Source organism: Pan paniscus, chromosome 1, assembly GCF_029289425.2.
Source record: "Pan paniscus chromosome 1, NHGRI_mPanPan1-v2.0_pri, whole genome shotgun sequence".
NCBI classification, from domain to species: Eukaryota; Metazoa; Chordata; class Mammalia; order Primates; family Hominidae; genus Pan; species Pan paniscus.
Window position 1 is genome coordinate 143,047,388 of NC_073249.2, and position 14,657 is coordinate 143,062,044.

The 14,657-nt window shown below is 32.4% G+C and overlaps 1 protein-coding gene across 6 annotated transcripts in view; it reads left to right on the forward strand.

Annotated features, from left to right (window-relative positions):
• TTLL7 (tubulin tyrosine ligase like 7) overlaps positions 1–13,866 on the forward strand; it is a 134,593-nt gene extending 120,727 nt beyond the window's left edge. For all 6 annotated transcript variants that reach the window (XR_004665276.3, XM_034933895.3, XM_034933891.3 and 3 more), the window contains one exon: positions 8,802–13,866. Coding sequence is in view for 5 of the 6 variants with exons in the window: in XM_034933895.3 (XP_034789786.1) it covers positions 8,802–8,922 (121 nt within the window). In the remaining variant the exon portion in view is untranslated. The remainder of the gene's footprint in view (positions 1–8,801) is intronic.
• The last annotated feature ends 791 nt before the right edge of the window (positions 13,867–14,657 follow it).

Sequence of the window (14,657 nt, forward strand, 5' to 3'; positions counted from 1 at the left end):
ATCACATGGAAGAGAGTGGCCTTCAACTTTGCACTCTCAGAAAAAAATAATAATATGCATACCAAAGGAAAAGACATTTTTGGGTTTCTACCTTTCATGTACTGAGCTTTCATATAAGCTCATTTCACAAGGGGTTCCATAGCTAAAAAACATTTTAAAAACCACCAAGTTAGCACTTCTGCTTTTGGTAATAGAACATTAAATATTTGGATAAATCCTGCCTCTGATGATAACTAGAAAAGCTGTACAAAATATCACATTTACTTGAAAGTACTTGCTAACCCAGTACCTGTTAGTGAGTATTTGTTAGTGCTGAGCAGTGCTTTTGACAGTTGTGTGGGCCTAGGGGATAAAATAGGAGTTCAGGGCCTGCCAAAGATGCTGGCTGTTGTCAACACTCTAGATTCCTAGGAGTAACAGTGCTCGGGATGGTTTGCAAAGCAAAAGTTGACAGAAACAAAAAGGAAATAAATTTACAACCATAGAGGAAGATTTAATAATCATTTCTCAGAAAAAACTCAGTAAAGATATAAAATTTTTAACAACAAAATTAACAGACTTAACTGTCATATATAGAAGTAAATGTATTAACTTTAGAATTCAGTACACCAGGCACGATGGGAAATTTTAGAAAATCAACCATATAGTGGAATAAAAAAAAAAAACCCCAAATTTCACAGAATTTCAGAAGATTGAAATTATACAGAGAACTTTTTCTGACCAAATGCCTTTAAGCTGGAAAACAATAGAAAAATATAAACAGCAAATCTATTCTTTGGAAAGTCAAAAAGTATACTTTTAAATAATCCACGAATCAAATAAGAGATTATAATGGACATAAGAAAAGATTTTGAACTGAGTGATAACAAAAATATTAGAAATGAAACTTGTAGAATATGGCTAAATCAGTAATATAGGGATATTTATAGATTTAAATGAATATATTAGGAAAAAGGAAAGGCAAACATTAAATCTAAGCAACCATTTTTAGAGGTAACAAAATAACGTTTAAATAAGCCCAAAGAATACAGAAAAAAATAATAAAAATAGAAGAAATTAATGACATAATGAAACAAACATAGAAGAAAGAAGATAAACACAGCCAAAAGCAGATTTTAGAAAATACTAATAAAATTGGTAAATACCGGGTGAGACTGATAAAGAATATAAAATGGAGAAATAGCTAATATCAAGAAGGAAAAGGGAGACGTTACTACAGATTCTACAAATATTTACAACTTGATAAGGAAATGTTACGAACAGTTTCATGCTGGTAAATGTAGTAATTTCATTGGTGTTAACAAATTCCTAGAAAAACACATACTACCAAACAAAAGAAGAAATAGAAAGTCCTAAATAGTCATAACTACTGAAAAAATTAAATCAATTATTAAGAGCCCTTCCACAAAGATAACTCCAGCTGTAGATGGCATCACTGGCCAATTCTATCAGACCCACCCAGAGAACAGCAAAGGAGTGAACACTCTTCAACTTGTTCTAGACTACCATACTTTTGATACCAAAACCTGACCAAGACATTATGGCAAAGGAAAATAACAGTTCAATTGCACTCCTAAACATAGATGCAAAACTCCTAAACCAAATATTAGGAAGATGAACCCAGAAAGTTTAAATAGGATCATATATCATGACCAACTTCTGCCTATTGCCTCAATGTAAGGATGGAATAACTTTAAAAAGTGATGAGTGTAATTTGCTACAGTAATAGCATAAAAGGTAATTTCAAAAGATAGAGATAAAAATCTTGATAGAATTCAATATGCATTCATGCTTTAAAAAGTGCTTAGTAGCTAGACAGAAAAGATAAATTTTCCAGTTTGATGAGGATAACTAAGAAAAACTTACAACAAACATACCTAGTGTTGAGACACTGAAGGCTTTCCCTTTCAAATCAGTAACAAGACTGTCTGTGATCACCACTTCTATCCAGCGTTGTATTAGCGGTCTTAGCTAGTTTAATGAGACAAAAGAAATAAAAGGCATTAGGTTTGAAAGAAAGAACTAAACTCAGTAAGTGGATATGATTGTATTCATACAAATGTAAATAAATCTATGATAAATTATAAAGTGAATTTAAGAATTTTGATGAAATCATATAAATCAAAGTCAATATAGGAAAATCAATTACACTTTTCTTTATCAACAACAAATATCTGAGATATAAAATTTTAAATAATTTTTCAAAAGCATGAAAGAATATCTAATACTTAGGAATAAATGTCGCAAGAAATGTATATGACCTTTATGCAGGAAAATGTAAAAAATGGAAAAGTATGTCTTATTCATCATTGCACTCAATATTATTGATATGTCAGTTCTTCTCAAATAATTTCCTACATCTGTAAATTCAATGTAATTCTACTATAAATCTCAACAAATGTTTATTTTTTATTTTTGGCGGGGAGAAGAATTTGACCAAAGTTTGTTCTATCACTATACAGAAAAGCAAAGAACGAAGAATAAGTAAGACAATCTTGAAATAGAGCAATATAACATCATAGGATTTAGTAACTACAGTGTCTCAAGACTTACAATAAAGCTAAAGTAATTTAAGATAGTATAATATTGGCAAAAAGGATAGACAAATAGACCATTGGAACCATTCAGAAAAACCATAAACCAACCCAGGCCTACCTGGAGACTTGATTTATGACAAAAGTGGTGTACACCTGATTTATGACAAATAGGAAAAGGAAGTTTGTTTAAACAATGGTTCTAGGACAATTGTATTTCCAAATAATAAAAAAGAAACTTAACTTTACCTACACCATAAATGAAAACCATTTCCAGATGAAATTAGTATGTAGATGTGAAAGGTAAAACTGCATAAAGATTTCAGAAGATAATACAGGGGAATATTTTCATGACCTTGAGGTATGCAAAGATTAATAGAACCAAAAAACTTTAATAACAAGTGAAAAGATTATATTAAAATTAAAAACATATGTTCATCAGAAGACCCCATTAAGAGGTGGAAAAGCAAGCCACAGGATGGAAGGAAGTGTTTGCAACCCATAAAATCTGTAAAAAATTCTTACAAGATTATATAATAACTCCTACCAATTTCAAAGAAAAAAGCAGACCACACAATAGAAAAATGGGGAAGATAATTGAAAAACGAGGACCAATAAACATTTGAAAAAGTGTTTAAGCTAATAATCAGGGAAATGCAAAATGTCAGAATCACTGCATATCCATCACAAGTGTTGATGAGAACATAGAGTAATAGGAACTCTCTTACCCTGCTTGTAAAGTGAAAGTTGGTACCTTTTACAGTTTGGCGTTACATCTAAAGCCTACCCTTTTACAGCTACTCTCCCTGTAAGTTCTCAGCAGAGATGTGTGCACATGTGCATAAGACCCTTATTAGAATGATTATAGTAGCATTTACTCATAATAGCTAAAAATTGGAAACAACCCAAATGTCCATGAAAGAATGGGCACATTTTTTCTAGTATTCATACAATGGAATATTATACAACATTGAAAATGAACAAACTGCACCTACACATATAGCAAGATGGGTTAGTTTCAAACATAAACTTAAGCAAAATAAGCCAGATACAAAGGAATATATATTGTGTCCATTTATTGAAAAATCAAAAACAGGCAAAACTAAATTATGGTGTTTAAGGAATGTATAATTGGGTAGTAAACAAGGAAGTAATTACCATAAAGGTCAGAATAGTGGTTAACTTTATGAGGAGGGAGGGTACTGTAATACAGGGCTCTGGGATGCTAGGAATGTTCAGTTACTTAACATGGGTGGTAATGACACAACTTTATAATACTCATTAAACGGAACATTTATGTTTCATGTACTTTTTAAAATACCTTATACTTTATAATTTAAAGGTTTAAAAAAAGACTACTTAAATATATGGTATTATTTATGTCCTTAGGTTAAGACACTTGGATATATCTATCTAAGAACAGAGAGATTCTTGTTATTGAGGCCAGTGTTCATAATATATAAATTATAAATAATATTTCATTCATGTACGCTATTTCATTGGCTCCATACTCTGTGAGCTATGCATGGCAGAAACTATTGGAATTTTTTACAGCTGAGAAAAGTGAGGCTTATCCAAATCCATATTGGATTTAGATTTGGCAAAGGTAGAATTTGAAACTGGGGCTTTTCCCCCAAAAAAATTGAAGTTAAAACCACAGGATTTAGTGCACATCCACTAGAATTGCTATTATCAAAAAAGTACAAAGTAGTAAGTGTTGGCAAGGATGTGGATGTGGAGAAGTTGGATTTCTCATGCATTGCTGGTAAAAATCTAAAACTGTGTGGCAGTTGTAGAAAGCAGTTTGAGAGTTTCTAAAAAATTAAATATAGAATTACCATATGACCCAGCAATTCTACCCCAAGGTGTTTACTCAAAAGAATGAAAAACAAAGACTCAAACAGATACTTGTATACCAATGTTCACAGAAGCATTATTTATAAGACAATAGCCAAGAGATGGAAACAACCCATGCCCATCAACAGTTGAAGAGATACAATATGGTATACACATATAATAGAATATTATTCAGCCACAGTATGGACTGAAATTCTGATACAGGCTACAATATGGATGACCTTTGAAAACATGCTAAGTTACACAGCCAAACACAAATGGACAAATCTTGTGATTCCATTTATATGAGGCATGTATAATATGCAAACTCATAGAGACAGAAAATAGAATAGACATTACTAGGGGTAGGAAGGAAGGGAAAATGGGGCGTTAGTACTTCAAGGGTAAAGAGTTTTCTGTTTGAGATGATGAAAAGTTCTGAAATTAATGGTGATGGTTACACACATTGTGAATGTACTTAATGCACTGAATTGTACAATTAAAAATGGTAAGAAAAACACTATTTAATAGTACACTCATGTTATGTATTTCACTATAATATAAATATTTTAAAAAGACAGGACAGATATTCTGATGAGCTTTATTTATCCTGAGTTTTCCAAACCAGGTCCTAAAATTATTCTGGGGAAATCAGGGGTCCTGGTCTTAACTCCAGGAAGAGGAAAAGGAAGGTGGGTGTAGCTTATGTTTTCAAGGTTAATTTCTATCAGTCTTGAAATGCGTCATGTTCCAGAGATCCTCCTGGTCAGCAATAAATTGGTATATAAAAGACAAACTAATTCTACATCAATCAGGAATTACATAAATGCGGGCTCTATGTTTGTACTTAATATAATGGTTATGTAAAGATGTGCACAACTGCCTTAGGGATGAGGAGCATGAGGAGTGAGGCTATGAAACAAATAGGGTAGTCTGAGGTATTTCTCCTTGGCACGAGTTAGCAATGAGTTAGCCATTTTCATATGTAAAGAATAAGCTAGAAAAATAGGTAAGCTGTAAACTTTTCCCATTTTTTAGTGCTTTACACAAATTCTTTAATCCATAAACCCACTTCCATGAGATAGTCTTCCTGCTTTAAAAAATCAAATTATTTAACTTCATTGCAAGGAACATTTCAGAAACAATCTTAGATGTTTAGCTAGTGTTGGATTTCCCAAGACATATTAATGGAATATTAAGGCAAATAATCCATTGTATTTCCCTGCAACACTTTAAAATCCCACAGCACTTGCATTAGGGAAGAAAAGTGTTTCTTCCAATGTAATTTTATATGCTTTTTTTAGTTCATGCCGAACTTCTTTTCAAGTCTTAATAAAAAGTTTCATCTTTTTCTGCTTCTATGAAAAAGTTTAGGTTTGCGGCATATATAATATCTTTCTACTTTCTAGATTATTTTATACTTCATATTTCTGAAAAAATGAGTATAATAATTGTACCCATTAGTTTTAAAACTAAAATTAGTATACAATGATAATTATGTAGAATTGTCATGACAATATAGTATGGTTGCTAGGAGCTCTGCTGCTGGAGCTAGCCTGTATGGATTTGAATCCTGGCTCTGCCACTTACTAGGTAGGAGACCCTGAGCAAGGCATTTGACCCCTGTATGCTTCATGAAGTTTATTTATCTGTAAAATGGAGCTAACAGTAATATCTGCCATATAGAATTGTTATGAGAACTAAATGAGTTGATATCTGTAAAGCAATTTGAATAGTGCTGGGCACATAGAAAACACTATTTAAATATTTGTTCAGTAAAATAGTGTAAGTTATTTGTGATCCTGGACTTTGTGCTTTTATTTTTTCATGTGCAAACTAGTGATCTTTATCTCAAAAGAATATGTAAATGTTACTGAAATGTCAATAGTAACTATTATTTGGAAATTCTTTGAAAGAAAGTTGGTAGACGTTACTGTTTACTGTGTAATTATCAGTACAATCAGAATGTATTTTCAGTAGAAGGTAGAATAACTCTCAACTACTATGGAATAGTGGATTTTGATAAAACACCTCGTTTTCTTTTGCAACTTTGCCCTAGATAGGAAGGATAGCCTTTTCATGGCAGAGGATACTGGATCAATCATCATGACCCCACCAATTGTTGACATAATAATTAATCCATATAAAGTAACCGAGTGATCTTAAGAAAATAATTTATATAATCTGTGATGTGAGAAATCACTTGTTTCATTATTCATCACCTGTTATACAATTTTGATTTAATTTGGTTTGTTTTATGTTATTTTACTGTTCTATTAACTTAATGATTTGAGTAATTATTTATAGTTTGTGATATTAGGTAATAGGTTTAGAAGATATTATTAGATAATTCATGACAAAATGTTTATGGATATTATAGAAAGTTCTGCTATTTTAATCTGAATGCTGCATATAGTTTGATTATAATGCATTTCTTTCTACATAATTCATATAACACAACTATAATTTTCCATTGACATAGAATTATCATAGTTATCAATATTATTTAACATAGAATAGACAGCTAATTGTGCCCTTGGCCCTCCGTTTTTCATGTATCTGTGGGAGTATGGTACTATCCCTGGAGAATTCTATTTTCCTTTTTTTTTTTTTTTTTTGAGATGGAGTCTTGCTCTGTCGCCTAGGCTCAAGTGCAGTGGCATGATCTCGGCTCACTGCAAGCTCTGCCTCCCGGGTTCATGCCATTCTCCTGCCTCAGCCTCTGGAGTAGCTGGGACTACAGGCACTCGCCACCACACCCGGCTAATTTTTTTGTATTTTTAGTAGAGACAGGGTTTCACCATGTTAGCCAGGATGGTCTCCATCTCCTGACCTCGTGATCCGCCCGTCTCGGCCTCCCAAAGTGCTGGGATTACAGGCGTGAGCCACCGCGCCCGGCCTATCCCTGGAGAATTCTAATGTCAAGTGAAGAAAATAAACGATTTGATACCGTCCCACTGTTTATTTCCCAAGACTAATTACGAATCTCTGTATATTGCTGCTTCTGCTCTTGGAAATTCCTCATAAGTTTCTTTATCCTGATTTTATAGCATTTCCTCCTCATCATTACTAGGACTTATACTTTGAATAGTGTTGTTTGCATTTGTTTATGTGGATTTCCTTGACCATTTCTCTCTAGACATATAGATTGGACTGGCCTAATGCTAGTCAAGATTTTTCACAGGAAAACAGATTCTACAGGTGCACAATCTTTCACTTGCAATGTCTAATTTCCAAAGCTTTGAAAAGTTGAAAACAAAACATAACTCCTTTGAGACCATCCTGGCTAACACGGTGAAACCCGTCTCTATTAAAAATACAAAGAAAAAAATTAGCTGGGCGTGGTAGCACATGCCTGTAATCCCAGCCACTTGAGAGGCTGAGGCAAGAGAATCGCTTGAACCTGGAGGCAGAGGTTGCAGTGAGTAATATAAATATTACTATATAATATAGTATATATAAATGTATGTAAATATATATACTATATAATATATATAAATCACCATATTGTCTTTCTAAAATCTGAAAAAAAATCACATATTTTGAAATACATTTGGCTGCAAGGGTTACATGCAACCCGTAATCATGATTTTTTTTTTTTGAGATGAAGTCTCACTCTTGTCCCCCAGGCTGGAGTGCAATGGCGCGATCTCAGCTCACCGCAACCTCTGCCCCTGAGTTCAAGTGATTCCCTGGCCTCAGCCTCCCAAGTGGCTGGGATTACAGGCATCTGCCACCATGACTGGCTAATTTTGTATTTTTAGTAGAGATGGGGTTTCTCCACATTGGTCAGGCTGGTCTTGAACTCCCAACCTCAGATGACCCGCCTGCCTCAGCCTCCCAAAGTGCTGGGATTACAGGCATGAGCCACTGTGCCTGGCTGATTGTTTTTGATATTCTGTAATCATGAGCACTCTATGGTCAAAGAATATAAAATTTATATTCTAATTAGGAATGTTAATCTTTAACTTTTTCTATTAGGTTACCTATAGTAATAATACGTTAATGATCTATTATTAAATTATAATCAGTGGTTCCGCCTCCCTTGAAACAAACAATTACTGTTAATGTGGCTAGTCAAATTCTCAAATCACATGTTTTAAAGAAATATTCGACTGGCTCCACATATTACTTACAAGGACTGATGATGAATTCTAAATTAACATTAGCCACATAAACAGTTTCACAGTATTTGAGTACAGTGGCTCTTTATGGGCTGTCTTGGGATGCTAACATCATATATTGCATCTATATTTAGCTCTTCTCTCCTTCTTTCCTACAGTCTGGAGGAGGAAATCTTTTTATATGAATTGCATTTTGGTTACAGTAACATTTCTCATATAGACTACGTAAATTGCTAACCACATAACCCTTTAGTGAGTTAGTTATAATTTGCTTGTAAAAATCTAATTTGTTAACTATCATTTTTAGGTATTTACTACCAGGGAGTACCCAATTCTTCTTGAGAACACCAACCTACAACTTGAAGTACAATTCACCTGGAATGACTCGCTCCAATGTTTTGTTTACATCCAGATATGGCCATCTGTGAAACAGAAGGGAAGATCGCCATTGGTTATACATAACAGCAATTCATTTTTTTCCTCTGAAGTTGAACATGCAAAGAACATGACCATTAAGTGCTGTTTTATGTATATAAGACATATATATGTGTGAAAATATATGCACATATGCACCCTAATAACATATATTTATTATATTAAATAATATATGAAAGAAGAATTAGCAGAAAATGGAATATAAGACTTAACCTTTCTGGAAACATAATAAACCATGTTAAAATTGTTTACACAAATATGTGAATGTCTAGAACCTGCTAGGTTTATAATTAATTCCTTCCTACTAGAAATGTTATTTTTGCTGCAGAGTATATAAAACAAATTGATCTTGAAGATCCAATTACAGTGTTATTTTCTAGATAACATGCCTTTTGACCTGAAAAAGGGTTTAGTATAATACCTTAAAAATTCTCATATATAGTAGCCATTTTAAATGAAACAAAAAGATTTAGAAAGCCTGGTGTTGCTTGATGATAAGATTAAGAAGTTTAAAACGGGTTTATCATTACTATAGCACACTGTAAAGTGCTAGAAAAGTCATAACCTGATTCTCCAATCTTTTTATTCCTCTATGTGGAAATTTAGCTATTTGTAATAAGGTACATTTTCAGTAAGGATCTGGTGAGATCATATTATGATCTAACATGAAAGACAGGCTGGGCGCGGTGGCTCATGCCTGTAATTCCAGCACTTTGGGAGGCCGAGGTGAGTGGATCACCGCTGGTCAGGAGTTTGAGACTAGCCTGGCCAACATGGTGAAACCCCATCTCTACTAAAAATACAAAAATTAGCTGGGCGTGATGGTAAGCGCTTGTAATCCCAGCTACTTGGGCGGCTGAGACAGGAGAATCACTTGAACCTGGGAGGCGGAGGTTGCAGTGAGCCGAGATTGTGCCATTGCATTCTAGCCTGGGTGACAAGAGTGAAACTCTGTCTCAAAAAAAAAAAAATAATAAAATAAAATAAATAAATAAATAAAAAGAAGATAAAAATAAATAAATAAAATGGAAGACAATCCAATGGGTTAAAAATAAAATGTAAACTAGCTTTCATTTTTACTTTTCATAATCACATAAAGGAACAAAATGATGGTAACAAAATCTTTCTATATGGCTTTTATGTCTTATACCACTCATTTTTATTTGGAAAGTATATCTTTGATGGGTTTAACATGTGGTTAAATACAATTTATCCTGTTTCGCAGAAGTAGAAGAGCTGACACATTTCACTCATTTTAGTGTTATAGGATAATGAGACAAACTTATTTTTATAAATCTCTCAAGGTTGAAATCAACTTATATTGCAAATTCTAATACAGTAGTTTCTCATTGCACCACAGAAACAGTTAAAGGATTGTGAATAGAAGATTTCAATTATCACATATTACAAGTCATCAGTGTACCCTTGAGGGTTTTTAAAAAATCAAAACAGAGAACGAAGTGTTCTTGTCCAAAGTTGTTATGCATAAGTTTCATAGCAGCTTACTTCCTTTTCTTGAATACAGTTTTTAAAACCAAGAGTGAGCTTTCAGTTTTCCATAAAAATATAAGCCGTACTACTTTAACATTGAAATCATCAGTGCAGCCATCACTTCTTAGAATTTATTTAAACTTCTTCTCCCAACAGTTTTATTTTCTTCTAGCTGCTAATTATTTTCAAAATTCATGAATGTTTTACCTCCTTTTACTATTCTGAAAGTTATTTCAAGAAGTGGCCCCAAAGCAGGAGAACTGAGAGGGGCAAATTGGCCTGGTTTAATTCACAGCCTGAAGAATTGGCAACCTAAAGTTATAAGTTAGATGTATTTTGCTTTTCAAGCCATCTTCTGAGCCTTTTTTAGGCTGAAATGATTTGTTTATTTCCCAAATTATTGCTAGCTACTTGATTTTTTATGGCTACCTAACATCCACATTTGGTAGATACTTTTCCTCTCTGCATGCATCCCAAAGAAGAATTTGCTATTTGTGGAAGAAGAGGATAAGGGTATCAGAATGAAGGAAATTACAGTGACTACACTGTTTATGACTCCATTTTGTGAATTCTTAAATATGTTATGGATTTTTTTTAGAAAAAATAATGCAAAAATTGGGATATTACAGAATCACCATAAAGATGATCAACAAGTAATAAGTCTTTTCATGGAGTTCATTTTTCTTTTAAATTCATGATTTGGCCACAAAAATATATATATAACTTTAAGTGTCTGATATATGATAACAGCCCAGTTTCTCGGCCACTCATTTGCATTATCTTAAATCACAAATAATTACTTAATTTGCTGGAGTGTGTGCTTTGCAACTTTTGTACCAGAGCAAAATTTGTATTTAAAACAAAAAATAAGAATGTCCATCACTAGGAGAAACACTCCTCACAGAAAACACACACACACACACACACACACACACAATTTAAAAACTGAGTAAATTTAAATGTATGAAAGTACCCCACAAATTGATTTCAACAAATAAATTTCATTTCTCTAGCTACTTATGTCTGGCCTTATTTTGAGCGTTACAGTTTTATTGCCTTCATTTGCCTATTTAGACTGATGTAGTTTGATATGATGAAGTTGTGAATAAAAGCCTTGTGTTCATTATTTATATATACTACCTGGTATGCTATGGACTGTGTCTGCTGTAGTGCTATTCCCTAATGAGCAACTAAGAGAAGACACAACAATAAACCATGGAAATGTTGGGAGGCCATGGAAATGATTTAGAGGTATAAAATATTCCCAAGTTTTTATTATAAATTTTTATTCATAGGTTAAAACATATCAGCATAAGTGACTGTACAGGTGTGACTCCCTTTTCTAGGAGAGAAAATAGCTTTATTTGAAAACTCCAAAAGCTACTTAATCTTACCAGAGGTTTTTAATAGGGGAACTGGGTTTACTTACAATGAAAGCATATTTTCTTTCTGCTATAGAAAAACATATCCCTGCTCATTCAGTAAATCTAAGATTGGAATGCTTTCTAGAGCTATGCAATATTTGAATAATTTCTAGAAATGTCTAAGAAACAACCTTTTTTATTTTAAATCATCACTTACAAACGTAGTCTGAGACTGCAAACTAGTTTTCACTTGACTAATCCATCATTATAGATTAGTTACCATTTGCTCTATATAATCTATTGAAGAAACTATTGTTATTCATATTTTGATTAATTTTACTAGCAACAAATTTTTATTTTAGTAGCATTGCATTTACCTTAAATATGTAAAAATGAAGTTGTAACAGGATCAAATATGGAAATGGCAATGGTAACTCTGCCTAGAACATAGTTGAATGTCCTTGGTTGTCTGTAAGATGCAAAGATCTATACAAATTTTATCATAGGTCAAAATTATTTCTAAATACACAAACAGTTTCAACTATTTCTTCCTCCCTAAAACTAAAACCAAACCAAACCCAAATGAAGAAACCTAAACTTCTTTTCATCTAATAGTTATACCCAACTAGATAATAGTAGCTTCTAGACATCAATAAAAAGATTTCATTTTAACTGTCTTTTTAATTTGTAAAATATATGAGTATGGAATTTTGTATCTAACTTGAAATTTCAGATGTTTTAATAATCCAAATATGTTCTTCTTTAGCATGTCAAAGTACTAATAGTTAAAAAATTTCTTTAGATCTAAGCATATACATTACTTGACTTTTTCAAAAGTATCAAAAAATTGATAGCTGCAGAAATGCCATTATTTGATTTTCTAAAAAACATTGATTCATTCTTAAATGTATATTCTTTAAAAAATAGTAAATACCTCAAGAGTGACAGAAAACTTACCTTTTCTGTTCTGTAATGCTAATTTAAACTTTGAGTCTTAGTTTACATGGTCATAGGGGTTAAATCAAATGTATAACTGTACAATTAATTGTGTTCTTGTGACCTGATGATTTTTTGAAAATTTGCTTTTCTCTTTAAGAAATTTAAGTTTTCAAGGGCCGTATTAATTATCTAAATATTTTGGGCTAATGTTGACTTATAAATAAATAAAAATTTAGAAATATATTCATGATGACAATTTTGTTACTTACACTGCCTATTCTTTATTTCTTTTTTAGTTCAAAGGTGAAATTTTGACCTTTGTATTAACAAAGCCTCAAGAAAAGAGAAATTCTGCCTTTTAAACATTGGTTTTCCTTGCATTTTATGGTGGTGTGGTTTTGCCTCAGCAATAATAAAACATAAAATATGTTGTTGCATCAAGTTCAGTTTGTCTGCTGAGATTATTTTTAAGAACCAGGTTGAAGCCTCTATGCCTAAAAAAGCATTTATTGTCTGGATACATATAAAGCAAGATATATGGCTACAAATAAGTCTTGCAACCAAAATTGGTATATTAAAATTTACTGCACACTTTGAGATTGCTGCCATTTTTTGGTGCTTTTTGGACCTCGTCATAAAGGGATGTATCGTATATTAGGGAAAATTACTCAAGTTACACATTCTACATTAACTGCGCTGTATTATCTACAGGTACAATCAATGGACCAATAGTTCCTAAATTAGTAATAAGGCTTACCTTACAAAAGTAATGAAATAACACTGATATTTCTCTTTCAAAGGCTAACAGCAATTCTTGGTCCTGAGCTATTCAGTTCATACAATAACTACTGTACATGCTACAACATCTGAATATTAATGGTTTTGCTGCAGATTCTGGGTATGAGGATTAGCTTGAAAGCAATACATTTGCTAACATGAATCATGACTCACATTATCCCCGTGTGCTTTACTACCTGTATATGAATGCAAATGTTGTTACAGAAAATATGCTTGAAATGTCAATACAGTGTGCAATTAGCGTTGCATTGTCATGCTCCAGCATGTGATATCTGTATGGTGAAGTTATTTCAATTACTCTGATACATTACTGTAATAAAAAAGTTTAACCTAAGAAAGCTACAATATGTCATCAAATGCTTATTTCTGTTTTACACACACACACACACACACACACACACACACACACACGGTTTTTTGTAATAGAAGACATTGGCCCCCAATTAAGGTTTCAGAGTGAAGAGATATATTTTTACAGTAATTTTTACTGTGTACAGACAGCAATAGCACTATGGGGATAACTTTACCTGCTATTAAAGTCAGGTCAAGTCAACATAATTGGTGTCAACTCTCATAGTTAGCTAGTAGGCCGACTTCTAAAATTTAGAAATGACATTTTTGTATCTAGCATCATGGATTATAGCAAAACTATTACTATCTGATTACAATTATGTCAGCATCTCCGCTATGAAGTTCATTTTTTTCAGTAATTTATAATCTCATTGTTAAAAGTTAGAATACTAAGCCTCAAAAATAAGCATATCATATTGCCATTTATGCCATTGTTCTTTAGGATAATTATGCATAAAGTATCTAGAATAGTTTTCTTTAAAAAAAGATGCACTTTGGATAAAAATTTAGGAAATCGGGATGTTAATGCATGTATGCCTTGCTTTTTGGAATTGACAACCAAATGGTATAATGGTTGACTCTTAAAAATATATTTTTAAAAATTCATTATTTTTATAAAGTTAAAATATTCTATAAAGGCTTTGAAAGTTGAATTGATTTCTTTCAATGACTGCTAAAGATGAGGCCAATGTGGGTAGTTTGCTATCTCCCTATTTTATCAAATAATTTTAATTATATATATAATTTCATTTTTAATTGAATGAAAATCTTTTTTAAATTATAAA